This window comes from Hypomesus transpacificus, chromosome 11 (assembly GCF_021917145.1).
Source record: "Hypomesus transpacificus isolate Combined female chromosome 11, fHypTra1, whole genome shotgun sequence".
NCBI lineage: Eukaryota > Metazoa > Chordata > Actinopteri > Osmeriformes > Osmeridae > Hypomesus > Hypomesus transpacificus.
The window spans coordinates 7,734,840-7,759,778 of NC_061070.1; the positions used below are offsets into that span (position 1 = coordinate 7,734,840).

A 24,939-nucleotide genomic window follows, 5' to 3' on the forward strand; every position below is an offset into this window, starting at 1 on the left:
TTGTTTTCTGCATCAAGACTGGTATGACAGTTTAGATGGAACTGAGACAGTAAGTTGTTGGTTTTACAAGTAGAAAGATTGTATATTACACCAGAAGCAAATGAGTCAGTAGTCCATTGAAGTGGTTTGCTGCTTTTCTTTTTTCGTCATAATCCTTAAACCTTTTCAGCCTTGGAACAAATGTGAAACATGAATTATCATGTACATGCAATCCAACCAATTGTAGGTGGTTGAACTGGAGTTATAAATAGCATCACATATTTAATCAGTGATACAACCAAGTAGGACATTTCAATACTTTATTCAATTGCTCTGAGTATGTACATCTCACATAGGTCCGGACAGGTGTAACATGTTCCAACACGATACAAAATTGAGGGAAACACCAAGCATCAATACTGAAACTACATGGATAAAACTAAGCTACATAAACACATTCACATGAAATACCATTCATGGAGTGTAGCAATATAAGTATTCATTCATGCTTGTCAAAAGACCATATCTTATGACAGGTATAAGTGAACCTAGATATGTTTTGTTTTTTTGTGACTAAACCCAAGGAAAGGTTTAATAGAGAATGTGGAAACAAAGTCATTAAAAGTGGTGCTTATCCTTCAACAATTCAGACCTGTTGCTTTCTTTGGATAGACCCATGGCTTTGACAGTTAACCCACAGTACATATTGTCCTGCATCAAATGGATCAATTTAACATTCTGGTTTAACATCCATGTTTACCTTTAACTGCAAGTTGTCTAAAAATTATCCGGTTTTGTTCTTGACCATTCAGCCCCTTAATTTTAATAATTCAAGATAAAAGCTGTTCCTAAAAACCAATAAGCAGTGATGTGGGTTAATATCAAACACAAACAATACATTAAGACATTTTGCCAGTACATACTTGTAAAGCGGTAGTAATTCCATTAAACTATTGGCTGCAACACAGCAGCAGCACTGCATGACTAAAATATAGTGCAATTTCACTCAACATACAAGGGACCCCCAAAACCACTTAATAAGAAACCAACACCAAAGAGTGATGAATAATATAAATATAGCAAGGACCAAGACACTGCCCTGCAGTGCACCTAATAATCTACAGTACAGATTATTGATATTAGCACTGAGAACCGTTGGCATCTGTATGGATGAGGTGGTTCATTAATTACTATTGCATTGCAGATGAACTTTCAGAACAGTCCCTGCTATGTTCACAATCAAATATGTCTTACTTCCATAAAGCTCAATTGATAAACTACAAAGCGTAATTTGGTAAACATGCAACACTGTGTTAAATTATGAGTTTCACTAGCACGCACACTGAAAGGGGTTCAGGGAGCATAGCCAGCACCATCTAGTGGACAAATATAGAAGCACACCCTGAAGTTCAACATCTACAGTCTATAGTGACAACAAATCATAATGAATATATGGTCTGCTATATTGGTCTGCTCGTATAAGTACTTTAACTGCTACTGTCAAAAAAGAAAAACAACATGAACTTGTTTTGATCAAAGATGCTCTAAGCTATATACTTCTAGGTTCAGTCTGTTCAGATAAATATAAAATACGTCTGTATCCTTTGTTATTTGGTACACATACAAGTGCAATGCACACAATTCAGTACGGACATCATACAATATATATGTGTACTCTCGCTATTGCATAAACTGGTATCACGCCTCTCTATTAAAATGCAGCAGCCGGTTTTAATTCTAACCTTACAATCAGGTTAGTAAAACAACCGAAAACGGTGGGGGGGAGTGGGGGGGTGCTGTCAATTAACCAGGGGTCACTATATATTATAGGGTGACAATAACATCTTTTTCCAACACCAATACAATAAAGTACATTCCTCGTCAATGACAACAGTACTACATGACACAACTAAAAAACGCATAACTTTGCTGAAGTTACAAAGATGCAAACCTATTTCATATCTCAACCAAAAAAGGCCTTTGTGCAATCATCCCTACGGCCAAAACATTGTTTTATTGTTTTGCTGGTTTTAATATGGGCGTTCTTCCTGCTACAGTGCCACATAAAATACTATTCAGTGCCATTGCATCCCTATGGTTATTTGCCACATTAAATATACACCTTGGTACTTGGTTCCACAGTATCAGGCAGTTGGATAAGTACACTTTAATGGGCAGTAGACAATAGGCAGCTAAACAGGATTTCAAACACGAGGGCTGAACACAAGGTCTATTGGTGTGCTTATAACTTTTTTTTCCTGAACAATTGTGCACATAGTTGATTTGGACTAGATATCTATCTATAGGTGAATTATTTAAACCCTATTTAGGTAGCGTTCTCACACACAGCTCGGATTATAATGCCTGAAATGACAAAAGCAAGCAATAACAGCATGAGCTAAGAAAACCACTACAATATTGAATCGAGTTTTCTCCAAGGGTGCTTGCAACTCTTAAAATAGGAAAACTGGTGAGGTTTTGTATGATAAATTCCTTGCAGAAAATAATGATTTTCCACAAGGCCCATGTGAGGGACCAGGCACGTCACAGTCCAAAAACAACAAATTCTTAGTAACACTTTCATCTGAGTCTGAACCCATTCGATGAGGGAAAACATGTCAATATATTACACAAGACTTGTCTTTCTTAACATTACTTTTCCCTTTCAGCTGTGCTCAATGATCTGTAGTAGCAGAGGTCAGCCAGCAGAGGTGCTGGCATGTGCGTGTGGGTATGTACAGTGCCCTCCAAAAGTATTGGAACAGTGAGGCGAATTCCTTTATTTTTGCTGTAGACTGAAAACATTTGGGCTTGACATCAAACGATGAATGTGAAACCAGAGATCAACGTTTCAGCTTTTATTTCCAGGTATTTACATCAGGATCTGATGCACAAATTAGAAAATATCACCTTTTTGTTCGAACCCACCCATTTGTCACGTGAGCAAAAGTATTGGAACATGTGACTGACAGGTGTGTTTTGTTGCCCAGGTGTGTCCTATTACATACATTATTCAATCAATAAATACCACTGAATGTCTACACTCAGGTTCAGATTGGGTAAGATAGGTTTTGTCTATGCAGACTGTATTCAGAGGTGAAAACAACATGAAAACCAGAGCGCTGTCTTTGGGTGAAAAACAAGCAATTGTGAGTCTTAGAGAAGATGGAAAATCAATCAGAGCCATTGCAGAAACATTGGCCATAGCCAGTACAACCATTTGGAATGTCCTGAAGAAGAAGAAAACTACTGGTGTACTAAGTAACAGACGTCGAACAGGTAGACCAAGGAAAACATCAGCAGTTGATGACAGAAACATTGTGAGAGCTGTAAAGAAAGACCCTAAAACAACTGTTAGTGAGATCAGCAACAACCTCCAGATGGCAGGAGTGAAGGTATCACTATCTACTGTTCGCAGAAGACTTCATGAACAAAAGTACAAGGGCTACACCAGAAGATGCAAACCACTCATTAGCAAGAAGAATAGGAAGGCCAGGCTGGAAATTGCCAAAAAGTACAGAGATTAACCTCAAAAATTCTGGGACAAAGTTTTATGGACTGATGAGACAAAGATTAACTTTTACCAAAGTGATGGAAAGGCTAAAGTTTGGAGAAAGAAAGGAACTGCTCATGATCCCAAACACACAAGCTCATCTGTGAAACACGGTGGAGGTAATGTCATGGCTTGGGCTTGCATGGCTTCTTCTGGGACGGGCTCATTAATCTTCATTGAGGATGTAACACATGATGGCAGCAGCAAAATGACCTCGGAAGTCTACAGAAACATTTTGTCTGCCAATTTAAGGAAAGATGCAACCAAACTGATTGGCAGAGCCTTCATCATGCAGCAAGATAATGACCCAAAACACACTGCCAAAACAACAAAGGAGTTCATCAGGGGCAAGAAATGGAAGGTATTAGACTGGCCAAGTCAATCTCCAGACTTAAACCCTATAGAGCATGCATTTTACCTGCTTAAGAGGAGACTGAAGGGAGGAACCCCACAAAACAAACAACAACTGAAAGAGGCTGCAGTGAAAGCCTGGGAAAGCATCAAAAAGGAAGAATGCAAAAGTTTGGTGACGTCAATGGGTCACAGACTTGCTGCAGTTATTGAAAGCAAAGGATTTGCAACTAAATATTAAGTCTTATTCACTTAAATATGTTTTAAGTATATCTGTTCCAATACTTTTGCTCACATGACAAATGGGTGGATTCAAACAAAATGCAATATTTTCTTAGTTGTGCATCAGATCCTGATGTAAATACCTGGAAATAAAAGCTGAAACGTTGATCTCTGGTCTCACGTTCATTATTTGATGTCAAGCCCAAATGTTTTCAGTCTACAGCAAAAATAAAGGAATTCGCCTCACTGTTCCAATACTTTTGGAGGGCACTGTATGTTTCTGTTATCTGGTCCTACAGGCCTTTGTTGAAGTACACAGTGGTAGTGTGAGGACTGATTTGTCGTATCTTTTCCTGTAGATCTGCTTCTAGGCTTCCAACACTCATGGAACTGCAAGAATTAAACGGGAAAAGAGAAAGAGGGAAACGATGAGGGGAAAAGAAAGTTGGAGAGAGCGGGGGGGGGGGGGGGGGAGGGGGGGGTCAGAGGTGCAGAGTTGAGGCATAGGGGTTCCATATGACCATAGGCCTGGCTGCTACAGATCCATTGGGTGCACTCACCTCTTCTGAGGGAACAGGGCGCAACACAGGGGAGTGGCGAACACCAGGCTGGGATGAAGAGAAAATTAAGAAATATAGATGAGATAGACTTCAATTCAGGTGCTGGTACTGAGCCATGTTATTGGTGGTACTGTACTGGATCATAGGGTTGATGTGGGGCGGTTGTACTTACCACAGACCCACCAATCCCACCTGGACTGGAGCGTTCAGGACTGGGAATCGCTGGGACAGATTAGGAAAATACCCTGTTCAGACTAGTCATTTGTGGTGTACATACGTTTTTAGTTTACGTTTGTTTTAAGCTGCAAACAGTTCTACGCACAAAGGGTATTGTGGTATATCAATGTTTACATTCCACCTGGTGTCTCCCTTACGTCACTTCACCAGCAGTCCATTTCCATAATAACGCGCATGCACACAGGCGCACACATACACAAGTATGTTCTGGTTACCTTCATAAAAGCCCTTTGTTCCAGCACGTTCATGATGACTGGCGGAATGGCTGTTGAAGAAAAGAAGGAGATCAACCATCTTTAAGGGTTTAAAGAAACCTTTCACTACGAAATATAACTTATAAACACACAACTCCCATCATACATCCAGAGGATTGAAATGTTTTGGTGAGCCAATTAATCCAGTGGTTGTAATGCACAGTTATATAGTGTGCCCCTGGCCCTCCTCACCCATAGCTGGCACTGCCATGCCGATACGAGACACCACCACCTGTACGATGGCCTGTTTGGCGGCACCGGGGGACTCTCCTAACCGGTTACCATTCTCGTCTGTCACTGGGATCCCGTATTTCAGCTCCCTGAGATAGAAGACATAGATAAATTGATGATAAAGGCAGTGAATGAGTGGACTGAATGTGTGACCATGGTTCTGGAGCGCCACTCACCTCTGCCTCATGAAAGGGATGTTGATACAGTTGGCGGCGGCCACGGCGGCGAAGGGAACGAACCTGCTCATGATGGCGGGGAGACGCTGGTGGGGGGCGGAGATAGAATATATACAGGTGTCATAAATAACACGACTCAGCTCAAACCAATAGAGAGAAGTGACCTGAAGTAATCTTGATAGCTATATAAATCAGGGGTTATCGACTCAAAATTCAACATGCAAATGATTCATGCTGACAAAGACTACAGCTGTTTTAAATTGGAGTGTTGGACAAAAGTATGGCTCAAGGAATGCAAAGCAAATGTGTAGGCGATGCAAATGGAGTTAACGTCTTCATTTGTCCGTGGTGAGTAAGGCCTGCAGGACCACTGTGCTCATGTAGTAGCAGTACCTTGGCTAGAGTCTTCAACCCCAGGGCTGTGACAACCGCTCCTGTAGTGGCACTGATGTATGCTGCACCCAGCTGACTGAGGGAGAGCACACACATGGTCTCAAAAACTACAACTGGACCGATTAAGAAATTGGGCATCATTCAAAAAACTGCCAGTGATATTACAGACCATACACAGTCCCGAGGGAAAAAAAACTGTGTCACGTTTTAAATAATACTTTCTCACACACAAAGCAAATTGTTACAACCCATGCTACAATTATGCAAAGTCATCAGCAACATAGCTCAAGCCCCGAGCCATGACCACAGTCAGGCAAAAAGATGATGTTGCATGATTGATAATGAGCTTCTGGAGGAACAGAATCCCGCCTCAACATGCTCCTTAGTTTATAGAAGGCTGCCTACCATTGGCCTGTGTTCTGGACAAGACCCAAATGTAGGCTTAAACTAAAACGCCATGCCTCGGGTGTGCAGACATGGGTGTTGAGCATGTCATCATGGGGCTTTGGAGCATGCCGTACACGCTTAACAGTTAAACATTATACCGCTGTGAGGGGACTGGACTGGGACTATCCAGCCAGGTGACTACTGTGGTACTGATCTAGTGCTGTTGTTGTTGATGGACTTGTTGTTGTTGTTGTTAGATATGTGGGGGGGGGGCTCCTCCATACTTCACGGTCAGGGGGGCGTCTCCGCTGCGGTTGGTGTAGTTGACCACGGCATTGAAGGACTGGTTCACCCACTGCCAGAACACCACTGCTGGAGTGGTCCTACAGGGGGACAGGAGAGGAGGAGGGAGAAGAGATAGGAATGAAGGGGAGGATTAAAAAAAAGATTAGAGAATGAGAGATTAGGGTGAGAGACCAGTCTACAGTATGTACTTTGCATTTCAGTATATCCTTACAGTCAACACATTGCCTGCATTTGGTCTCCAGTGTGAATGACCTCAGTCTCCTTCCCACCACCCTACAATAGCAACTGCATGCCACTCTGCCTTTGTCCTCTATTGGGAATGCAGAGCCTTTATGGGAGACATGCACACTCAGCACATGTACAGTTCACCACCCAAGTCATCTACATACTCAAATTCTCACAGCATAGTTTAGGCGCCTATTCAAACATGCCTACCCAATTCAAACTTGGAAAGTATTTCCATGAGTGACCCACTGACATATACACACACACACACAAGCGTGATTGCACATCACTGTATTAGATTAAAAAGATTATGCAAGTGAAATATAGAACAGGCAGATTTATGCCAGTGGGGATTTTTTCACATCCTCTGCCGGATTAAATGACAATTCGGACACAATTGTCAGTGAGTGTGCTGCTTTTTGTCTTAAGGCGCATCAGGTGAAAGACATGGAACTTTGTCAGAGAATTAACCCCCATCACAAAAAAGAATCTTCCTGAAACTCCTACCTGTAAAAGGTGAGCATACACCCAGTGACGGACATGTTCACAGGCACCTGAGCGGACATGCGACCAATCACAAACATCTTTTCCCCCGTGTCAGGGTGGAAAGCAGAGTCGTAGACGTATTTGGCTCTCCACAGCTCGTCCTCTGTAAGACCAGGCTTTGCCACCCCGGCCCTGGAAACACACACACACACATCCATCCATTAGCTTTTAGTTTTAGCCTTAAGTGAAAAGTAGACAGACTGACTGGATTGTTTCATTACGTCTTTATTTAAAAACATATGGTAAGACATTGGAGGCTGGCGAGATGACAGATGTAAGCCCTAATTAGACTGCATTGAATAGCCCTGGCTTCTGTCTGTATTGCCATAAGGGCATATCAAAAGCACGTTAGGAGAAAACCTTGCTTGAGATTTTGACTCAGCGACCATACCAGGATGCATCGACATGAAATCCATAGATTTTTGAATCGGTGACCCCTTTAATGAAAAACAACCCCTCTTTTGGAACTTGACCTGAAATGATAACTGTAGTACCTGTAGTTCTCCACAGTGACTCTGGCCTCCTCCAGGGTCTCAGAGGACAGCAGCACGGTTCTGGGGTCTGTGACCATGAAGAAATGCTGGGCACGACCCATAAACGTGCTCTGGTCCCATCTGGGCTCCTTGATGTTAATGTCGAGGGGCAGTTCACCAGACATCCTCAGTTTCCTTGGCGGAGCAGAAACGCATTCATGAATATACATTTTTATGTATACTTTTAAATATATTAGCTAAATAAAGGGATATAGAAATACGTTTATATTTAGGACACATACCTATAATATAATCTCTAGTTTCAGATAAAGTCAATTATTAAATAGCTTGACATCTCACATTAGCAAAAAGGTCAAATCTGTAATTGTGTCATTGAAACATTTATCAGATGGATAGAAAAAGGAACTGATTAAATAAAAAGATAATTTGTCTTTTGCTAAGCCCTGACAGCATGGTAAGCCCCTACCTCCGATCCATTTATAGTTCAGCAGCCAACGCACTTTTTTTTTATTGGGGGGGAGCATTTTCCCAATCCTTCTCAACCCAGAATACAGGACAGTTATCAGTGAGGGTATTGGACACCGGACGTTTTTCAAATGTAGACTAATCAGTGTCTTATTTATGAAAATTAAGAGATCGTTCCCTTTTTACTGTGTTTCTAAACGTGACTCCGAGCATTCTCAATCCCAAGCACAGCTGTAAGCAGTAAGACTTGGTTCTCTTCATACTATACGTGACTAGACCAGTCGTGACAGAATTAAAGTGTCCTGACCCGACGCAAGAATGTAGCCTGGCAGTGGTAGCAGGAATTCCTATGCTTTGTATAGCTAACCACTAGTCAACTACTGTGACTGAAGCGTGGGGTAAAATATGTACCAGATAATTTTCCAGTCTAATGATGAAACAGTAGATAAGTAGCTCCAGTATAGCTCCAGTGCTGGGACTAACAGGGCTACTAGTAGTTGGTTATGCGTTTCTTACTAAAATATTGAGAATCAATTTTGGCAACCAGATACTGTACAAAACAGTAAGGCTAAAGACACTCCTATCTCGTTTCTAAAATACTATATTTCTGGCAAGCCAGTGATCACTGCCAGATAGCTATAGCTATCTTCTATAGAAGACTAACCCTAGTATTGTAGCCCTGTTTTCTTACCTTGAACTACTACTGTTACCTTCAGCTAACCTGGCAGTGTTTTTTAGATAGCATGCTAGCTACCATAATGCAAGGCAAAAAGATGAAATGGAATGCTTTTTTGTCTGCTAAGCCTGAGCTACTTTACAGTAGTTTCTATTTATTCATTTAACATACACAAATGCATACATCCATTAAAAAAACATACCTACTGTAGGTTCAACGACGACCGGCTGGGTAAACTAAAAACCCTAGTGTCTATGACCTACTCCCAATAACACCGTACTGCTAGCTAGCAATAGCTGCTGTAGGGTACACAGTTTCAGTTTCCCAGTCTAACTACCTTGAAACACCACTGAAAAAGCAAAAAGGGCGGTGTCCAAATATCCACGGTTGTCATTTGTTCCATAGTGAAAAAGGCGTTGGCCACAATCGCGGGGCGTGAGGGATAAATAGAAGGGGATTGGTCAATAGCTCATCAAGGCCGAACTAAATTAAATAAACAAATACATACAAACTGTACAACTGGATTATTGTTAGGCTGGGTATGAACAAAATACAATACTTTTTTTACAGGTTATGCATAATTTAGTTACACATTGCAAAATGTATTCTTAAAAAAAAATACATTAAAACATTAGGCTAAATAACCGATAACAGAACGAGGCTAATTCATGGATTTTAAATGAGTAGATTTTCTTATTTTCTTGTCTGTAAATTAAAATCTATGTACATGTTTTTTTTTCAAGGTCCCCCCAGCTCCACCTAAACTCATACCAGGTCCCCCCAGCTCCACCTAAACTCATACCAGGACCCCCCAGCTTTTGCCTAAACTCATACCAATGGCTGTATTAGGGCCATTGGTGGTCTAGGAATCACATTGCTTCACTTGCACAGTCAACCTCATCACACCACAGATGCCGCCACTTGCTAGTATGTAGCCTACTATGCCTACAGAAATTATACTTTTCTATCAGATTTAGCTCGGAGGAAATACTTTCAGCCCATATTCACCATATTCACTAGCATCCGGACTTTGTAGAGACATTATCGTGAATTGGACGGCAAAGACACCTCTGCCTTGGGGCCTCATAGTATGAAGATCTGTCCGAAGATTAATAAAATCCTCGCCTGAATAAATAAAATGTAACATGCCTTATGTAATGTATCTAGCCAGTCAAGAGATGGCAGCATTAGACCAAGGAGCCTAAATTATATTAGTTGTCAGAAGAGAAGTCTGATAGAATGCCATGTTGAACGGATATTTTCAGAAGCCTAATCGTGGTCCACATGGGCCTGTTTTTCAATTACTACGTAAATATTCTCCAATAGTCCACATATGTAATCCAATACACATACTTATTTGGGATGTGCAGTCACATAAACTAATTCTAAAGAAAATAAACAAGCTTGTTATAAATTATCTTCAGAAAAAACACTCAGGTGAGAGACACCACTAGGCCACGGAGTCATTAAGTAATGCACACTGGTTCAGCAGCGCCTGTGCTTGTGTAATATGTTTACGCCTCCAAAGATAATTATTGTCATCCTTCCCAACAAATGAAATGGCACTAATGCGTCTAAGCAAGCCACAGGTATCCAATCACGGATAGGGAGGAGGGGCGGTGCAAGCATATCTCCTGTCGGCCTCAGGTGAGGTCATTCAGCGCAACATGGATACGGGTAATGTCATCAACTTTCTTGAATAGTTTGCATGCATAGTTTTCATCGTTCGACCAGTCATAGTTAAATCATGTGAACATTATACTATAGCCTATTGTATCAGTTTAGTTACTCAGTGACAAATTAAGTGTTAGTTTTTGTGAACCAATGCAGTACACTGATCGTGGTTAATTTAATGTTTTTATTACAATGCTTAGTATTTAGAATCTCCACAGCCATTAACACTTTTTTGAAGAGTAGCTTTTTATTTATTCAAACACAACATATTTTGCATGCTTTGGAATACGCTAATCAACGCGACTCTCTGGAGCGCTGTCCTAGGTGCTGATAACAAAACATCGTAGCCTACAATACGGTTCAGAAGACACAGCATGCTGTTTGTGTGTTCATAATGGCAATATAGATTACGAATAGGCTATGGTATTTTGCTATAGTCTACAATAATTGAAAGTGTGAAATGTTGCAAAAACGTGAGGCGTCAGAACTCAATTTACCAGGAGAGGTCAAATACATTTGTTTTAGTTTTATTGATATAATAATACGTGCTGATTGTTTTATAGATCGTTGTCTTGACTGTTTGTGGATGAGTGATCAGAGCGTGCGGTGACGCCGAGGGAAGCCCGGGGCCTCTGTCTCTCACGGCCTGAGCGCAAACGAAGAGGGTGAGGATGGACTAGCGCTAACCACTGACATGCAAACTATGGTCTATATTGAATATATATATGTATTGAATGGTCACGAATTTGGTCATCTCAAATATCTTGAATCAAATCTAGACCATTAAATTGTGCAAATTACCTCTGTTGCATAATGGCATTGGATAACTTAAGTTTTAATTCGAACCTTTATCCTACCTGCTGATCCCAATTAAAAATGTCAGGGATAAACAGAAGAGCTCCAAAAGTAATGATATAGTATGGATTTGAAGATTGTGGCCTGAATGACTGATCCACCAACTCCTCACAAATATCCCCCTTCTTCAACACCACCACTGGGCCAAAGCATTCCATCATCTTCTCACCGCCCATAGCTCCTCTACCTGGACCCCCGACCATTACCCTCACCCTACATCCAGCCTCTTGCCCCTCCATCTGGACACGACCCCCCAGGCTGCTCCTGGTCTGGATGAGTGTGAGGAGGGGATCTGGCCTCTTAGCATGGATCATTCCTCTGACCCATCCGGCCGAAGGAAGATGACGAATGGAGGGGGCCGCCCCCACCCCCACCCCCACAATGGGGGTCAGGCAGGGGGGTCCCACACGGCCACGCGCTACATGCAGAAGAAGCAGCACCAACACAGGGCCAGGTCCTCCTCGCCCATGGGAAGAGTTATCCTCATCAATTCTCCAGTTGATGGTGAGCCTGGATCAGATCTGGCAATTTAGGATCCTTCTCAGGTACAAGTTTTGTTCCAATGTGGGCAGTCTTCAGGCACATGTCATGCTAACACTGTATGTGTGTGTGCGTGCATGCAGGTGGAGATGAGAGCGCCGACCTCCACACAGTGACAGTCGACAAGAGTCCAGATGGGCGTCTGGGCTTCAGTGTGCGCGGTGGGTCAGAGCATGGCCTCAGCATCTTCGTCAGTAAGGTTGAGGACTTCAGCTCCGCAGGTATGCTGCACACAGAAGATGTGGGTGTTTGTGTGTGCACATGTGTTTGTTAGTGGGTTTGGGCCTGAACCCCCAAGCCCCACGCCCAATTTCCCCCCCATCCAGAGCAGGCAGGCCTGTGTGTCGGGGACAAGCTGGTGGAGGTGAACGGCATCAGCCTGGAGACCATCACCATGAGCAGTGCAGTCAAGGTCCTGACTGGAAACAACCGCCTCCGGATGGTGGTGAGACGTGTGGGGAAAGTCCCTGGCATCCGCTACTCCAAGGAGAAGACCACCTGGTGAGAGCATTTAGGAACATTGGTAGATGTTGAGACCACCGTGTGGATTTGCTGCAACACACCAACCTGTTCTGTATATGATTACACATTGGTTTTATGTTCCTTTTAAATAGACACATGATAGGATTAGGATTTTGTGAGTTCTTTAGTGGGTATTGATCTCTCTAGACACGAGCGTTCTGTTTACGTATGACATAATCACTTGATCGGCATATTCCCTGACTCTTGATGGTTGCTACAGAGGCTATCTCACTTTCGGTATATATTGGTTTCATGCTGTTCTAGTGGATGGATTACTTCTATGGCCTTTATGTCTGTCTCATTAATTGAAAGCAGGGCAAGACCTCAGTAGGGAACGAGGTTGCTGTGCGCCACTGTGTATTACTGTTTCCCAGAGTGCGAGTTTCTGAGTGTATGTTGATTGAAAAGTGTGTGTATTGGGTTAAAAGTATGTCTGTATATGCCTGTTTCAAAAAATGTATGTTCGTGTCAATGTGTGTACTGTATATTGTGGTAAAAATGTGGATGTGGTTGTGTGGGTGTCTGTGAGCAGGGTGGATCTGATCCACAGACGCATGGTGGTGGAAGAGAGTGGCCGCACCCCATCAGAGGCCAGCTCAGACAGTGCCCTGCGCAGGATCATCCACCTGTACACCACCTCTGACGACTACTGTCTGGGCTTCAACATAAGGGGGGGCAAGGAGTTCGGCCTGGGAATATACGTCTCTAAGTATGGACACACACACTGGCACATTTACAAACACATATGCAAAGACACACACACACCTGCACACGTTGTGAGCTTGTAACAGTGAACATGCAGAGTAAACACACAGTAAGTAATTTCGCTTCCGTGTGTGTTGTCTTGTCAGATTGGACCCTGGTGGGCTGGCAGAACAGCATGGCCTAAAGATGGGAGACCAGATCCTGGCAGCCAATGGTGTGAGCTTTGATGACATCACCCATAGCAATGCCGTGGAAGTTCTGAAGAGCCACACCCATATCATGTTGACCATCAGGGTGAGAGTGAACTGCTCACTAAAATTTCCTCTCATATCAGAAGTTCTGGAAGGTCTATTCTGGACTGTGTTCCCCATCTTCCTTTCTCCTCCCAGGTTGTTGCTCAGTTCTACTGAGAGTAGAAAAGTAGACTTGTTAACATTTTATTAATAAGATTATTTCTATCATATACATGACAGGCAATCTTACAAGCTTGTTGCCCAATTTTAGGTGGGTTCAAATGTAACAATTCAAGTTTAGTTAGTTTACTTTGAAGTACCCAGATACATTAATTAATGAACGCGTTTCACAACATAATTTTGTCTTGTATGCGGGAGTGAGACAGAAGGAGATTGCATATTAAGCCGTTTGCTGGCTCAGGGCCCATGACATTCCTACTTGTGTGTGTGTTTGTTAATAACCCCAATCCAGAGAAGGCAGGGATGTGTTGACCAATGTGTATGGGTTTGTGTGTTTGTTTGTGTGTGTGAGTGAGAGAGTGCTCTCCAAGCTCTGGCATTCCTGTGTACTCACTTTACGGTTCTCCTCTCGGGTTCCTCGTGTGAAAAACAGCCAGGGCCGACGTTCATTATTCACAAGGCAGAAAGGGATCAGGTTATAATCAGCAGAAAGCCTTGTTTTATGTGTTTCCTTGGGCCTGCGTTGGCCCCCATTGTGGCACAAAACTTCTGACACTCCAGGGTTGGGTTGTTAAACACCTTGTTCACCTGGTATGCTTATGCCCTTTGTGGAAGGTCTCTGAGGAGCTCACGGCTGACTGGTTCTTGACCCACAATTAAGAAGGTTCTGAGGGTTAAATCTGTTTATTGTGGGAGCTTGAAGGTAGTCATGAGCTTTCCCTCTTTCACTCCCTCTCAGAGAGAGCTGTTATAGTGAAATTATTGTACTGTTGTTGACCTTTGACCCTAACAGGAAGCTGGACGTTATCCAGCCTACAAGGAGATGGTGGCAGAGTACAGCTGGCTCAACAAATGTATGTCTACATCCACAACAATCCTATGTAGTAAAAAAGTAATTCGAACATAACAATTTAATTCACAGAAAATTGTTTGGCCAGGTTTCCAGTTTTTACACGGTCTATAACAAGTTACATTTGGTATTACAGTATTACTTTTGCCACATGTTGCCTACTTAAACAAAATCTCTCCAATATATTTCTTCTTGCGAAACTACTATTCTCTAGTTCTTCCCTTCTCTGTCTGAAAATAGGTAGGGATTATGCTGTTTGTGCCCAGAGGCAGATGGGTCGTCAGTGTTCTTACATGGAGGTTGGCTGTGTCTCTGCTCAGGATATGTGAATTTAAAGACATTTATTTTTACTATTATTCCTTTCATGTCTCCTCTCTCATGTATCCTCTGTACCCAAAGCCAATGGGATTAGCCAACGTCATGAGTTCAGCCAGATGTCAGTCTGTACCAAGACATCCTTTGACAGTGTGAAATACATGGAGATTTATGCATCTAGAAGATTGCTGTGGCTAACTCCAGCTTTGGTCATTTGAGTACATACTCGGTCAGAGAATGATGTTGTGCTCAGTTTAAGAATTTCATACTGCACTGTTGAATGAACTCTATTGTATACTATTATTCAAGTTCATTTTTTGCTTTGTTTCCCACCAAATCTTGCCACCATCCACAGTGGGCAATGGAGGACCTCCCTCCTCCTCTCAGGGGTCAGACTCCTACTCCTCCGCCTCCTCTCTGTCCTCCGGCACTCCCGTCAGCTCCCTCAGTGGACTCTCCCAGGTCCTCTTTCCCCCGCTTTTCGGCTCAGAGATGGTGGACGTCTGTGTTTCTACGGAGGACCGCTCCCGACGGCCCAGTACCACTGAGCGCACCAACGAGACTCAGACAGACCCCTCTGAACACCCTGACCAGCACTCGCCTCGCAGTTCCCATGTAGATAGGCTGGTCCCCACCGAAACCAGTCGGATGCTCGGTGCTACCATGTTACTAAAGGACACCATGATTCGGGGGAAAGGGGAGGGGCCTGTGGAAACAAGGACACTGTCTGCTGGGGAAGTAGCAAAGGACTCCACTAAAACGGCAGTCCTTATGGCCCTGAGCAGACCACGCAAGCCTATTCGGCGTTCCCAGAGCCACATCACTGTGACAGGTGAGCACATGGGCCCCTGAAGCCTTCTCTTGTAAACAATTACACAGAAAAGCTGTGCTAATGTAACCTGGCTGCCAGCCCAACTTATCCCCGCCAACAAAATAATTTGGTCGGGAAGTTGGGTCTGGAGGGGCTCGATTGCAGAAAAACTATATCCGAACAGGAGCTGTTCGGACCAATTAAATTGTCAGGGCGGGCTTTATACGATGATGGACAGATGATCAACAGTAACGTAAACAACAACCTCACCAAAGAGCGCTTGGGTTGAATTTGTTTTCAACAAACAACATATTACGTTGCTCTGATTGGTTGTAGGTCTATCCAATTGAGCGAAGAGGCATAGGTTTTACGAGCTCGGTTGACACACGCCCCATAGTCACAGCCCAACGGAGAGTTTTCAGACTCATTTTCTGACTAGAATAATGAGTATGACAACGTCAGGCTAGTGCTAATGTAGAGTTGATGTGGTTAAACTTCATGTTACCATAAATAAAGCCCACCCATGCCATCAAATTGCTGAAAAGGTGGTCATGGAGTGAGTCAAAGGACCTGAGACTGAACCCTGGGAAGGGCAAATGAGGAAGGAAGCTAAACTGATGAGCAATGCAATGACATGTCACATTAAGAGAAGGTACCCATGTACTCTTGTTTATAAGTTTAATCCCAGCCAGAAACAGTGTAGTGAGACTATCCAGCAGCTCCTTGCATCGGCTGTCGTCTTTGCCACAGCAGAGGTTACCCAAGGTTCAGTGTCTGTACTGGCACCGCACCTGCAGCACCTGTAGCCCGGGGTAACCAGATACCCTTCAGGGCATTAGGAGATCCCCTCCACAAGTACAGACTGCTGACCCTCTTATGACCCCTTGCCTCTCAAGAAAGTAAACAAAAAACAACAACTATAGTCCCTGACTCCCACCAAATTGGGACTACAACTCCAGGTCATATACGTATATCTGATCAGTTTATCCTCGCTTATCTTCAACCTTAATTATTTTATCACATTTCCAGTTAAATACAGTTCTTCAAGGGAACCTAGTCTATAGTTTTATATTGTTCTTTAAAGATTAGATGCTAACACTCATTGTACTGAATTGTGATTCTGGATTGTGTCAAATGAGGGCAGTCCAACCTCCTGGAGATTCACCCTTAGTCCTGTATTTTTTCCTAACCTAATCCAGAACACCTAATTGTAATACTTATCTGGTTGAGGGAAAATTGACGTAACAATAGTTCTCCAGGAAAAGTATTGGTCAGCCATGGTTTAAATATTCAATATTACTGGATGGTCTTTCCCCTGGGAGCGAAGATTCAGTGCAGAGAGCTGAGAGGCTGACTGCCAGATGGATCTCCACTCATAGAGGGGTGTGTGTGTGTCATTTTTGTTACAGGTTTATGCGTCGCGGTGAGCAGAATTTTGTGCAAAGAGTAATCTATTGTGCCTTGTATAGCCCATAAATATGAAAATCTATGTATGCATACACTGCATTCCTACATTGTGTGTGTGTGTGTGTGTAACTTGTCTAGAGCAGTCAGGTGTATGAACATTTGTTTGCGTGTGTGTGACATCCTGTAGCTCTTCTATTCTGATGCTCAATCCTTGATTTATATGTGCATAAACTGCACACACCATGCAGGCACCTCAACTTAGATCATTCTTTAATTTCTGTTTACAGAGTAATAGAAAAACAGTTGTATACTGTATATTGCTCATCCTGAGCCTTGGGGCCTGGAGCTTCTCATTTAGAGGAGTGCGTAGGGGTGGGGTGCTTTGTATTAAGATGAACCTTGTTTCCTTTCTGTCCCATCCTCCAGAGGACAAGCAGAAGAAGAAGAGACAGCAGAAAGAGAAAAACACGGAGGGGAGTAAGACCCTGCGGCGCTCTAAGACCTTTGTCAACCTCCTGTTCAAGAGGGAGCGCAGGAGAGAAGCTTCCAGAGAAAAGAGAGATACAGGGACGGATGAGACCCACAGGGGACGCTCCAAATCCCCCTCCCACCATGCCAATAGAGGTTAGATAAGGAAAATGAGGAATAACATACATTGAACGTACAGTGGAGCAAAACACGCACTCATGATCCAAAGCAAAGACACTGTAACATTCTGTGTAATGTCCCACTTTCAGCCTCACACTGTTCGAGAGCACTCCCACACAGGCCCAAAATGTCATCCTCCACACTTCTCCTGCCCTCTCAGATAAGGACCGGGGGCGTCCCTTCCAGCTGCTGACCTCACCTCGGGAGACCCGGGCCGGGGTGAGGGACAGCGTTCCCCAGCCACTACTCGAGGCCCTGGACCACGTGGAGGACATAGCCAAGAAACTGCTGAGCCAAGATGAGGTCTCTGCTGTGATGAGACACTGCAGGCGGGTGAGACCTTGAGCCCAAATGACTGCCCTAAATGCCATAGTTTAATTTGCTGCCATTTGAATGCGCCCAGGAAGTTGGTAATACCAGTAACACTGATGAGAGCTAAGCTTCCTGTAGACTGCAGGTGAGACTGAAGAGTGGTGTGTACAGTGTTTCTCGTCTAATGGAGCCTTAATGGAGTCTCTCAGAGCGATGGATGGTGACTGTCAATTATGACTAGGGTCATATGTTAAGGATCACTGGATACCTGCCTCTGTCTCTCTCTCTCTCTCTCTCTCTCTCTCTCTCTCTCTCTCTCTCTCTCTCTCTCTGCCACATTCACTCGCTACTTCACTCTTCCACTATAAAAGGATCAACCCCTTAGCCAACGTGAGGACTCTGCTTAAGATATAAGATCCTGCTTAAAACAGGATCATTGAAGAGCTATTTAAAATTCCAAATCCTTCCTTTGTTCTACATCATGAGACAAGGTACTGACTATAGCATTTGTCCCTTTTTTCGGTCTTTTCCTTACTCAGTTTTTGTCGGAACGTGTGGTGGAAGACCTAGTACGTCCCCTTCTAGCTATCCTGGACAGGCCAGAGAAACTGTTGCTCCTGAGAGAGATTAGGTGAGAAGTGTGTATGTGTGAGTTTGACTGTGCAGTGAAGGCATGTATGTGTGTGTGTACTTGTGTGAAACACAGTACAATGTGGGTCATTTGCATTCTCTGTGCCTTGCAGAATGCTGATCCCTGCTACAGAGCTGATTCGTTTTGACAGCATGGTCATGCCTTTTGAACTAGAAGCCTATGAAATTTTGAAGAGTCGCTCTGGTAAGTTGAACGTAAAAAACATATTGTATAATGCACCGTTTGTGTTTTGTATGGTGTGTAGCTTAAAGTGTGTTGTATATACCTCTCCCTTCTCAGTGAGGTCTCCTGCTCTGCGTTCCCCCCGCACTGGGACCCCCAGACGACACCTCATCACCCCTATCCCAGGTTTGTTGATCTCTCTCTCTCTCTCTTTCTTTCTGTCTCTCTCTTTCTCTGTCTCTCTTTTTCTCTGTCTCTCTCTCTTTCGCTCTGTCTTTCGCTCTGTCTTTCTCTTTTCTCTTTCTCGTTCTCTCTCTCCGGCTGGTCTTTTGCTGATCCCTTTAGGATATTAAATAACTGGAACCGGGCTTATCCTTCTCTATATTCTCCTCTTCTCTATCCCTCTGTCAGTCCTGGCCCATCTCATATCCTGACTGAACATCGGCACACACTGCCCATATCCTGTCCCTGGCATTTTGTACTCCCTTCTTATCTCTAGACACACACATGCGCGCACACACACAGGCACACAGTTCTTCTCAGATTACAGGGGCCTGTGCTGAAGCAAGGCTTGTGTTACGTCTCTGACACAAAGAACAGAGAGGGGCAGTGGTGAGTTTTAGACGTGCACGGGTTGCTTGCGTGGAGCTTAAACAATATGAGGGCCGCTTTAAGCTCTTCACAAACCAGCCCCATTCAAGAGTTACAGACATAGAGAGCAGGCATTCAATACCGCCTAGCATGACCACCCCGGCCGTCTCAGCCTTTGGGTCAGGGGTCAGGCGTCAGTTGACTTCATCATGGGGAAGGAAGCCGACATGGCAAAGGCCAGGCGGTGGATGTTCATAGACAGATCGAGGGGACCGACCTCAGAGAGGGAGAGATGCATGAAAATTGCCCATCTTGTGAATAGCACAATATCGGTTTTGTGTCTCGCTCGTATATGACGCAGAGAACTCCAGTTCAATGTTCCAACAGAGAGGCTTGGGATGGAACTGTGACTGGGTGTTTAACTCATTGTACTGTGGATCTGCGGGGTTACAGTGGAACTGTTTGTGTGTGTTCAAGATTACAGAGGTGGTTTCCTGCTCCAGCCTGTCCAGAATCAGGAGAAAGACCATCAGCTCATTGAAGACCTGGAGAGACTGCGTGTGTCTGGCCTCCAGGTGGGACGTCTGCCCCCCTCCCGTGCCTTCACCCCCCTCCTGGACATCCCCGTGGACAGCTACACCCCCTCTGTCCTGCGCCCCACCTCCCGTTCGCCAAGCCCGTCGCCCTCCCAAAACTGGCTCCTTTCGGAGTCCCCATACAGCACCCTACGAGGACGGCAGAGTCACCAACCCCCCCGCGCGAGAGACAATTGGACGTCCCGGCACGATGAAACTTCCACGTTGTCTGTGGACAGGGGAGATACCACTCCTGAGCGGGGGAGGTCTCCCGTGAGGAATGGCCATCGGAGGTCTAGGAGCGACGTTAGCCCTGAGAGTTTAGCTGGAAGGAGCAGGAAAGGGGACGGATACACAGAGGTCAGCATGTACGTTCCCACGGCAAGACGCGGGCGACCCCCCCTCAATCCGGTGTTTGAGCCCCACCAGGACAGAGGCCCCTCCAAGGGAGGAGGGAGGGGGCAGCAGGTGAATGGTTACAAGCAGAATGGTCACCATGGAACGTCGACAGCAACTCCTGTTCCCCAGGACTATGAAATAACCACGGTGACCATCTCCAAGACCAAACAGTCCCTGGGTAAGCAGAGCACCAGTAGCTCCTGTATGTTTCACATCTTACCAGCAGAGGGAGATGCAGACAATTACCCATTCCAAAACTCATCTTTCGAGCAACAACCGCTAATATGGGAAGCCCCGAGGATTTGTGTTGGCTTTAGAATTTGCACTGTACTCAACTGACAGACCTGTTACCAAGTCTCGTGCGGGAATAATTATTTGATCTACACAGATTCTTGTGTGTGCTGACCTGCAGAGAGATCTCTGTGTGTCTGCAGGTATCAGCATCTCTGGAGGGATGGAGTCCAAGGTCCAGCCCATGGTGAAGATAGAGAAGATATTCCCTGGAGGAGCTGCTTCTACTTGTGGGGGACTCAAGGTGAGAAGGCAGACCAGATACAATGTTCGCATGCCATGCTTGTATGTACAATACTGTATGTATTGTTTGTTTGTATGCATGTATGTATATGTATATGTATATGTATGTATGTGTGTCTGTGTGTGCGTGTGTCTATGTATGCATGTATGTATGTGAGAATGTTGTCTGGCTCTCAGTGTTTTGTGCTGTGGTTATGAGGCTCTTTGGGAGAGTGAAGGAGCATCGAAGAGTGGAGAGAGAGGGAGGAGGGAGGGAAGGACAGGAGAGATGAGTGGTGCCATCTCGCATGGCCTGTCTCCTTCATCATTGATGAGGTACATGAGTGCGGCCTGCTAATGGTCTGCTAATACATTGTATTATCATAGACTGACCTCGCAGTGACTCATCATAATCATTTGAACCGCCATTGGTGGGACACCAACACCTCAAATCAATTTATCCAAACCCAAAGGCGAAAAGTCAAAGACTGGAGGAAGACAAACTCAACATGTTTATTAGTTGCATGGTAAAGTAATGATTTTTAAAGACACTGTGACAGAGGACAAGGTAATCATCCAGACGTCGCAGTTCAAGGTTAGACAAGGGGGATGTTTCTGAAACAGTACCACCACACTAATGTGACCTACAATACCAGGTCACAGCCTGTTGATCCCAGGTGTGAGTGTGTGTTTCTGTGTGTGTGTGAAGACAGCTAGCTATCAAGTGACAGCACTTCCCAGGTCCAGTAGAGGAGAGCATCAAACATCCCGGGTATCTGGTGTCGGCTAAGCCTTTCAGTTTCCAAGATCTTCCCTTCTAAGTCCCTCTCTCTCTAACACGCATACTTTCTTTGTCACACACGCACACACACAGAAGGTGAGAGAAACAAGACAGAGAGAGACACACTGAGGAGGGAGGGATGGAAAGAGGAGGAGAAAGGGAGACCACGGAAAACAGAGGTTTGGTTCGTTTAGTGTTCTACCACGTGTCTGGCCCCTGACTTGTGTGTGTTAACTCAGCCTCGCACCTCGCAGGGTCTCTGGGCTGTCCCACACACACTGAGAGCAGAGTGGAAGTGCTGCACCCATCTGTAAACACGTTTCCTGTGCCCCTCGTTTATGTCTGATAATCGCTGCACCAGGGACCAAGGCTCAGGACATGAAGTGTGTGTGTTGTGTTGTATGTGTGTGTGTGTGTGTCTGGACAAGGTGCTTGACCCTGGGTCCAACCCCCCCTTATCAGTCTATGGAGGGCAGGTAGACACAACGTGCTTGTCATTCCCCTCACCTCCTCTTATCGAGTGCGAAATACAGGATGTATTGCCCATTTTGGCTCTGTAATCACTCCTGTCCACCACCTCCTCTCATCCACTCATCCTCTTCTCCTTTGGCTTATAGCCAATAATAAGGGCACCCTAGAGGTCTAGCTGGAGTTTGACGTGACACAGCTTTAATCCACACCAATCCACAGCACCCATACACTTCACTGCAGCCCCAGAGTGTGTTTATTCAAATCTGCATGTGTCATCCCTCATTCATGCTCTTAGCCAAGTTAGACTTATAATTAATAAGCAGTGTACACACTACTCAGCGGGGATTACAGCGTCTTCTGAGGACGTCCTTGTGGGTGTAACCCAGACATACGGTATGGACAGGACGACACGGTCCCCGCTTCGCATCCAGGCCAACAGCTTCTTTTCTCCCCCTTGATAAATCCCCATAAACGTGTTTAGAACAACCAATCTCTAATGCACGTTAAAATGGATCAGACGGATCCTCTCTCGTGCAGAGTGGGACAGTTCTGCAGGGATTGAATTGGTGAACGATGGCAACTGGCCACGAAGATGTTAACGCCCAAATGTAGTCTCCATCAAATGTCACAAAGAAGATTCAGATTAGATTTGGTCCTATTTAATATAAAAACATTACTTGCTGGAATTGAAATTCACCTCCTAATCTCCTCTTTAGTTAAATGGATCTAAATCTTTATTTATTTATTGGTCTCAAATGAACCAGTAAATACGGTAGTGTTATGGGTCAGCAAACTTGAGCAAACAAACAGGCTCAAAGCCTGTTGGACCACAAACACATTTTATATGGCAGTTCCCTAGTTTAACAATAGCCTTCATTTTGAACATCATTTTATTCATTAACATCTCATTTTTAACTTTACATGATGACAGACAATATGGAAGCAAGTTGTAATAATATTAGACCATGTTAGACCTAATGAAGACAGATAAGAGTTTATATCATTCCACCAAACATTAGCCTATTGTGTCAGTGTGGGAGGTGGAGTGAGACAAGCAGGTGCATCCTAAACAATGCTGATGACATCACAGGAAGTTCCTCTCTTCAGGGCTCTTGAACTTTGCTGTACTGTGCTCCCTTCCTGCAGAAAAATAAGGAAATGTCCTGTGTGTGTGGTTTGTAACTGTGTTTCTGTGTGTGTGTTATTCACTGCACAATAATACACAACCCCAGTGCACCAGAAAAAAGGAATGAGGAATGGATATCAGGAAGAAGAAAGAGCAAGTTAAATCAGAGGGAAAAAAGAAAGATGGAGAGAGTACAGGAAGTAATTCATCACAAGTGAAGAAGATGGAGATCAGGGAAAAACAAAGAGCAGTTAAGCATGCAAAGCAATGGATGTTTATGCATATTGTGAGCACACCTGTTTTGTGTGTGTGTGTATGTGAGTTCCTGCTGTTTCATACAAGCCAATGCTGCCTCCTGTGTGCAAGCTTGCCCTCGATGGTCCTTTTGTTTGTGTCCTTGTCGATGTGTGAATGGTTCTCACCTCTAACTTGTGGGTGTGTGCTTGAATGTGTATTTGTGCTTGCAGGCTGGATTTGAGCTGGTGTCTGTGGATGGAGAGTCTCTCCAGGGTGTGACTCATCAGCATGCAGTCGATGTGATTCGCCGGGCGTTCAGTAATAAGGCCAAAAACCCCATGGTGTTTGTGGTCAAGGTCCCCAAGGAAGTCAGCAACACTAGAAACCCAGCTGAGTGAATGCATGTCCTGCCTGCCTGGAAGCTAGTCTACTGGCCAAAGAAGAGATGGCAACCTGGTGACTAAGCAAAGCCCGCAACTGGAACAATTCTACAAAACAGAGGATGGACTTTGAGCATTCCTCTCAAAATATACTCAGTTTATTGAGGCACTTGTAATTTTTGTGAAAAATTGCATGAATATCAAATTTTGTAATATTATAGTTAATTTTTAATATATTTCAATTGTAATAAATAAATACAAACATTTGTTACTCTGTAAAGTTTTGGAGCTAACACTACGAGTGGACTATGAAGAGCTTTGTGTTTAATCTTTAACAGTTTCCTTCATGTATAATATAATATGTTTTACCTCATGGAGTAACTGGTTCGTGAAGCATCCCCCAACCGCCCACTTCTCCCTGGTAGAGAGCATCTCAGTTCAGCTACAGTACAGCCTTGCCAGCAAAGGATTAAGCTCTTGCCGAAGTTATGAGATTTGTACCCAAATGAAACCCCAGTATTATGTTAAAACTGATCATTTTTTGGTTTAGTTGACGTCTAAGGGGATTACAACAAATTACGGCCCTGTATTTTTGGTGTTCTATAGTTCTGGCAGCAGGGCCCTGTTTCATGAGTAGTCTGCCACTTTAGGGGCTCGGCTACACACTGCTGTGGCCAGTGGGGATTCTCAGGGGCAGCCAGGGGCTGGGCGATGGGGGCAGGGTGGGGTGAGAGGAGCCATGACTGGATGGAGCCTGGTGGAGTGGGGTATCAGGGACTGGAGAGATGGGTAGTGAGACAGAGAGGGGCTTGGTTATTGAATGAGTCTGGCTTGTCACAAACCATAATGTTAACTCTGGTCTCTGTTACACATACATGCGTGTAATACAGTCTGATAATTATCTAATACTATTCATTCATTCAAGATCAAATGCCTTTAGGTACA

At 44.3% G+C, this 24,939-nt stretch overlaps 2 protein-coding genes across 3 annotated transcripts; one reads left to right on the forward strand and one right to left on the reverse strand.

Annotated features, from left to right (window-relative positions):
- Nucleotides 1–285: 285 nt before the first annotated feature.
- On the reverse strand, nucleotides 286–9,397 carry sfxn3 (sideroflexin 3). Of its 2 annotated transcripts, none has more exons than XM_047028786.1 (12): nucleotides 9,262–9,397; nucleotides 7,915–8,088; nucleotides 7,382–7,552; nucleotides 6,628–6,726; nucleotides 5,957–6,032; nucleotides 5,564–5,649; nucleotides 5,349–5,476; nucleotides 5,118–5,167; nucleotides 4,838–4,887; nucleotides 4,666–4,713; nucleotides 4,381–4,495; nucleotides 286–2,717 (listed from the first exon to the last, which is right to left on the reverse strand). In XM_047028786.1, exons 2-11 carry the CDS (start codon nucleotides 8,076–8,078, stop codon nucleotides 4,399–4,401), a joined length of 969 nt encoding a protein of 322 aa, XP_046884742.1. In that variant the 5' UTR covers nucleotides 8,079–8,088; nucleotides 9,262–9,397; the 3' UTR covers nucleotides 286–2,717; nucleotides 4,381–4,398. The 2 variants fall into 2 exon arrangements, with proteins under 2 accessions (XP_046884742.1, XP_046884741.1); XM_047028785.1 differs by having other exon boundaries at nucleotides 9,258–9,396.
- A 2,492-nt stretch (nucleotides 9,398–11,889) lies between these two features.
- pdzd7a (PDZ domain containing 7a) lies at nucleotides 11,890–24,156 on the forward strand. The gene is made up of 15 exons (XM_047029868.1): nucleotides 11,890–12,088; nucleotides 12,208–12,345; nucleotides 12,451–12,625; nucleotides 13,179–13,355; nucleotides 13,498–13,645; nucleotides 14,558–14,618; nucleotides 15,285–15,761; nucleotides 17,574–17,771; nucleotides 17,956–18,128; nucleotides 18,647–18,738; nucleotides 18,851–18,942; nucleotides 19,039–19,107; nucleotides 19,990–20,664; nucleotides 20,921–21,021; nucleotides 23,845–24,156. Exons 1-15 carry the CDS (start codon nucleotides 11,890–11,892, stop codon nucleotides 24,010–24,012), a joined length of 2,943 nt encoding a protein of 980 aa, XP_046885824.1. The 3' UTR covers nucleotides 24,013–24,156.
- The last annotated feature ends 783 nt before the right edge of the window (nucleotides 24,157–24,939 follow it).

Bases quoted from the DNA above. Each gene is read 5' to 3' on its own strand.
- pdzd7a (XM_047029868.1), top strand. From the start codon at position 11,890: ATGGATCATTCCTCTGACCCATCCGGCCGAAGGAAGATGACGAATGGA. The intron at 15,762-17,573 runs GTGAGCACATGG...CCCATCCTCCAG, and splicing joins GAGCCACATCACTGTGACAG to AGGACAAGCAGAAGAAGAAG. The intron at 17,772-17,955 runs GTTAGATAAGGA...CTGCCCTCTCAG, and splicing joins CTCCCACCATGCCAATAGAG to ATAAGGACCGGGGGCGTCCC.
- sfxn3 (XM_047028786.1), bottom strand. From the start codon at position 8,078: ATGTCTGGTGAACTGCCCCTCGACATTAACATCAAGGAGCCCAGATGG. The intron at 5,168-5,348 runs GTGAGGAGGGCC...TTTCTTCAACAG, and splicing joins CATGGCAGTGCCAGCTATGG to CCATTCCGCCAGTCATCATG. The intron at 4,714-4,837 runs GTAAGTACAACC...TCTTCATCCCAG, and splicing joins GTGGGATTGGTGGGTCTGTG to CCTGGTGTTCGCCACTCCCC.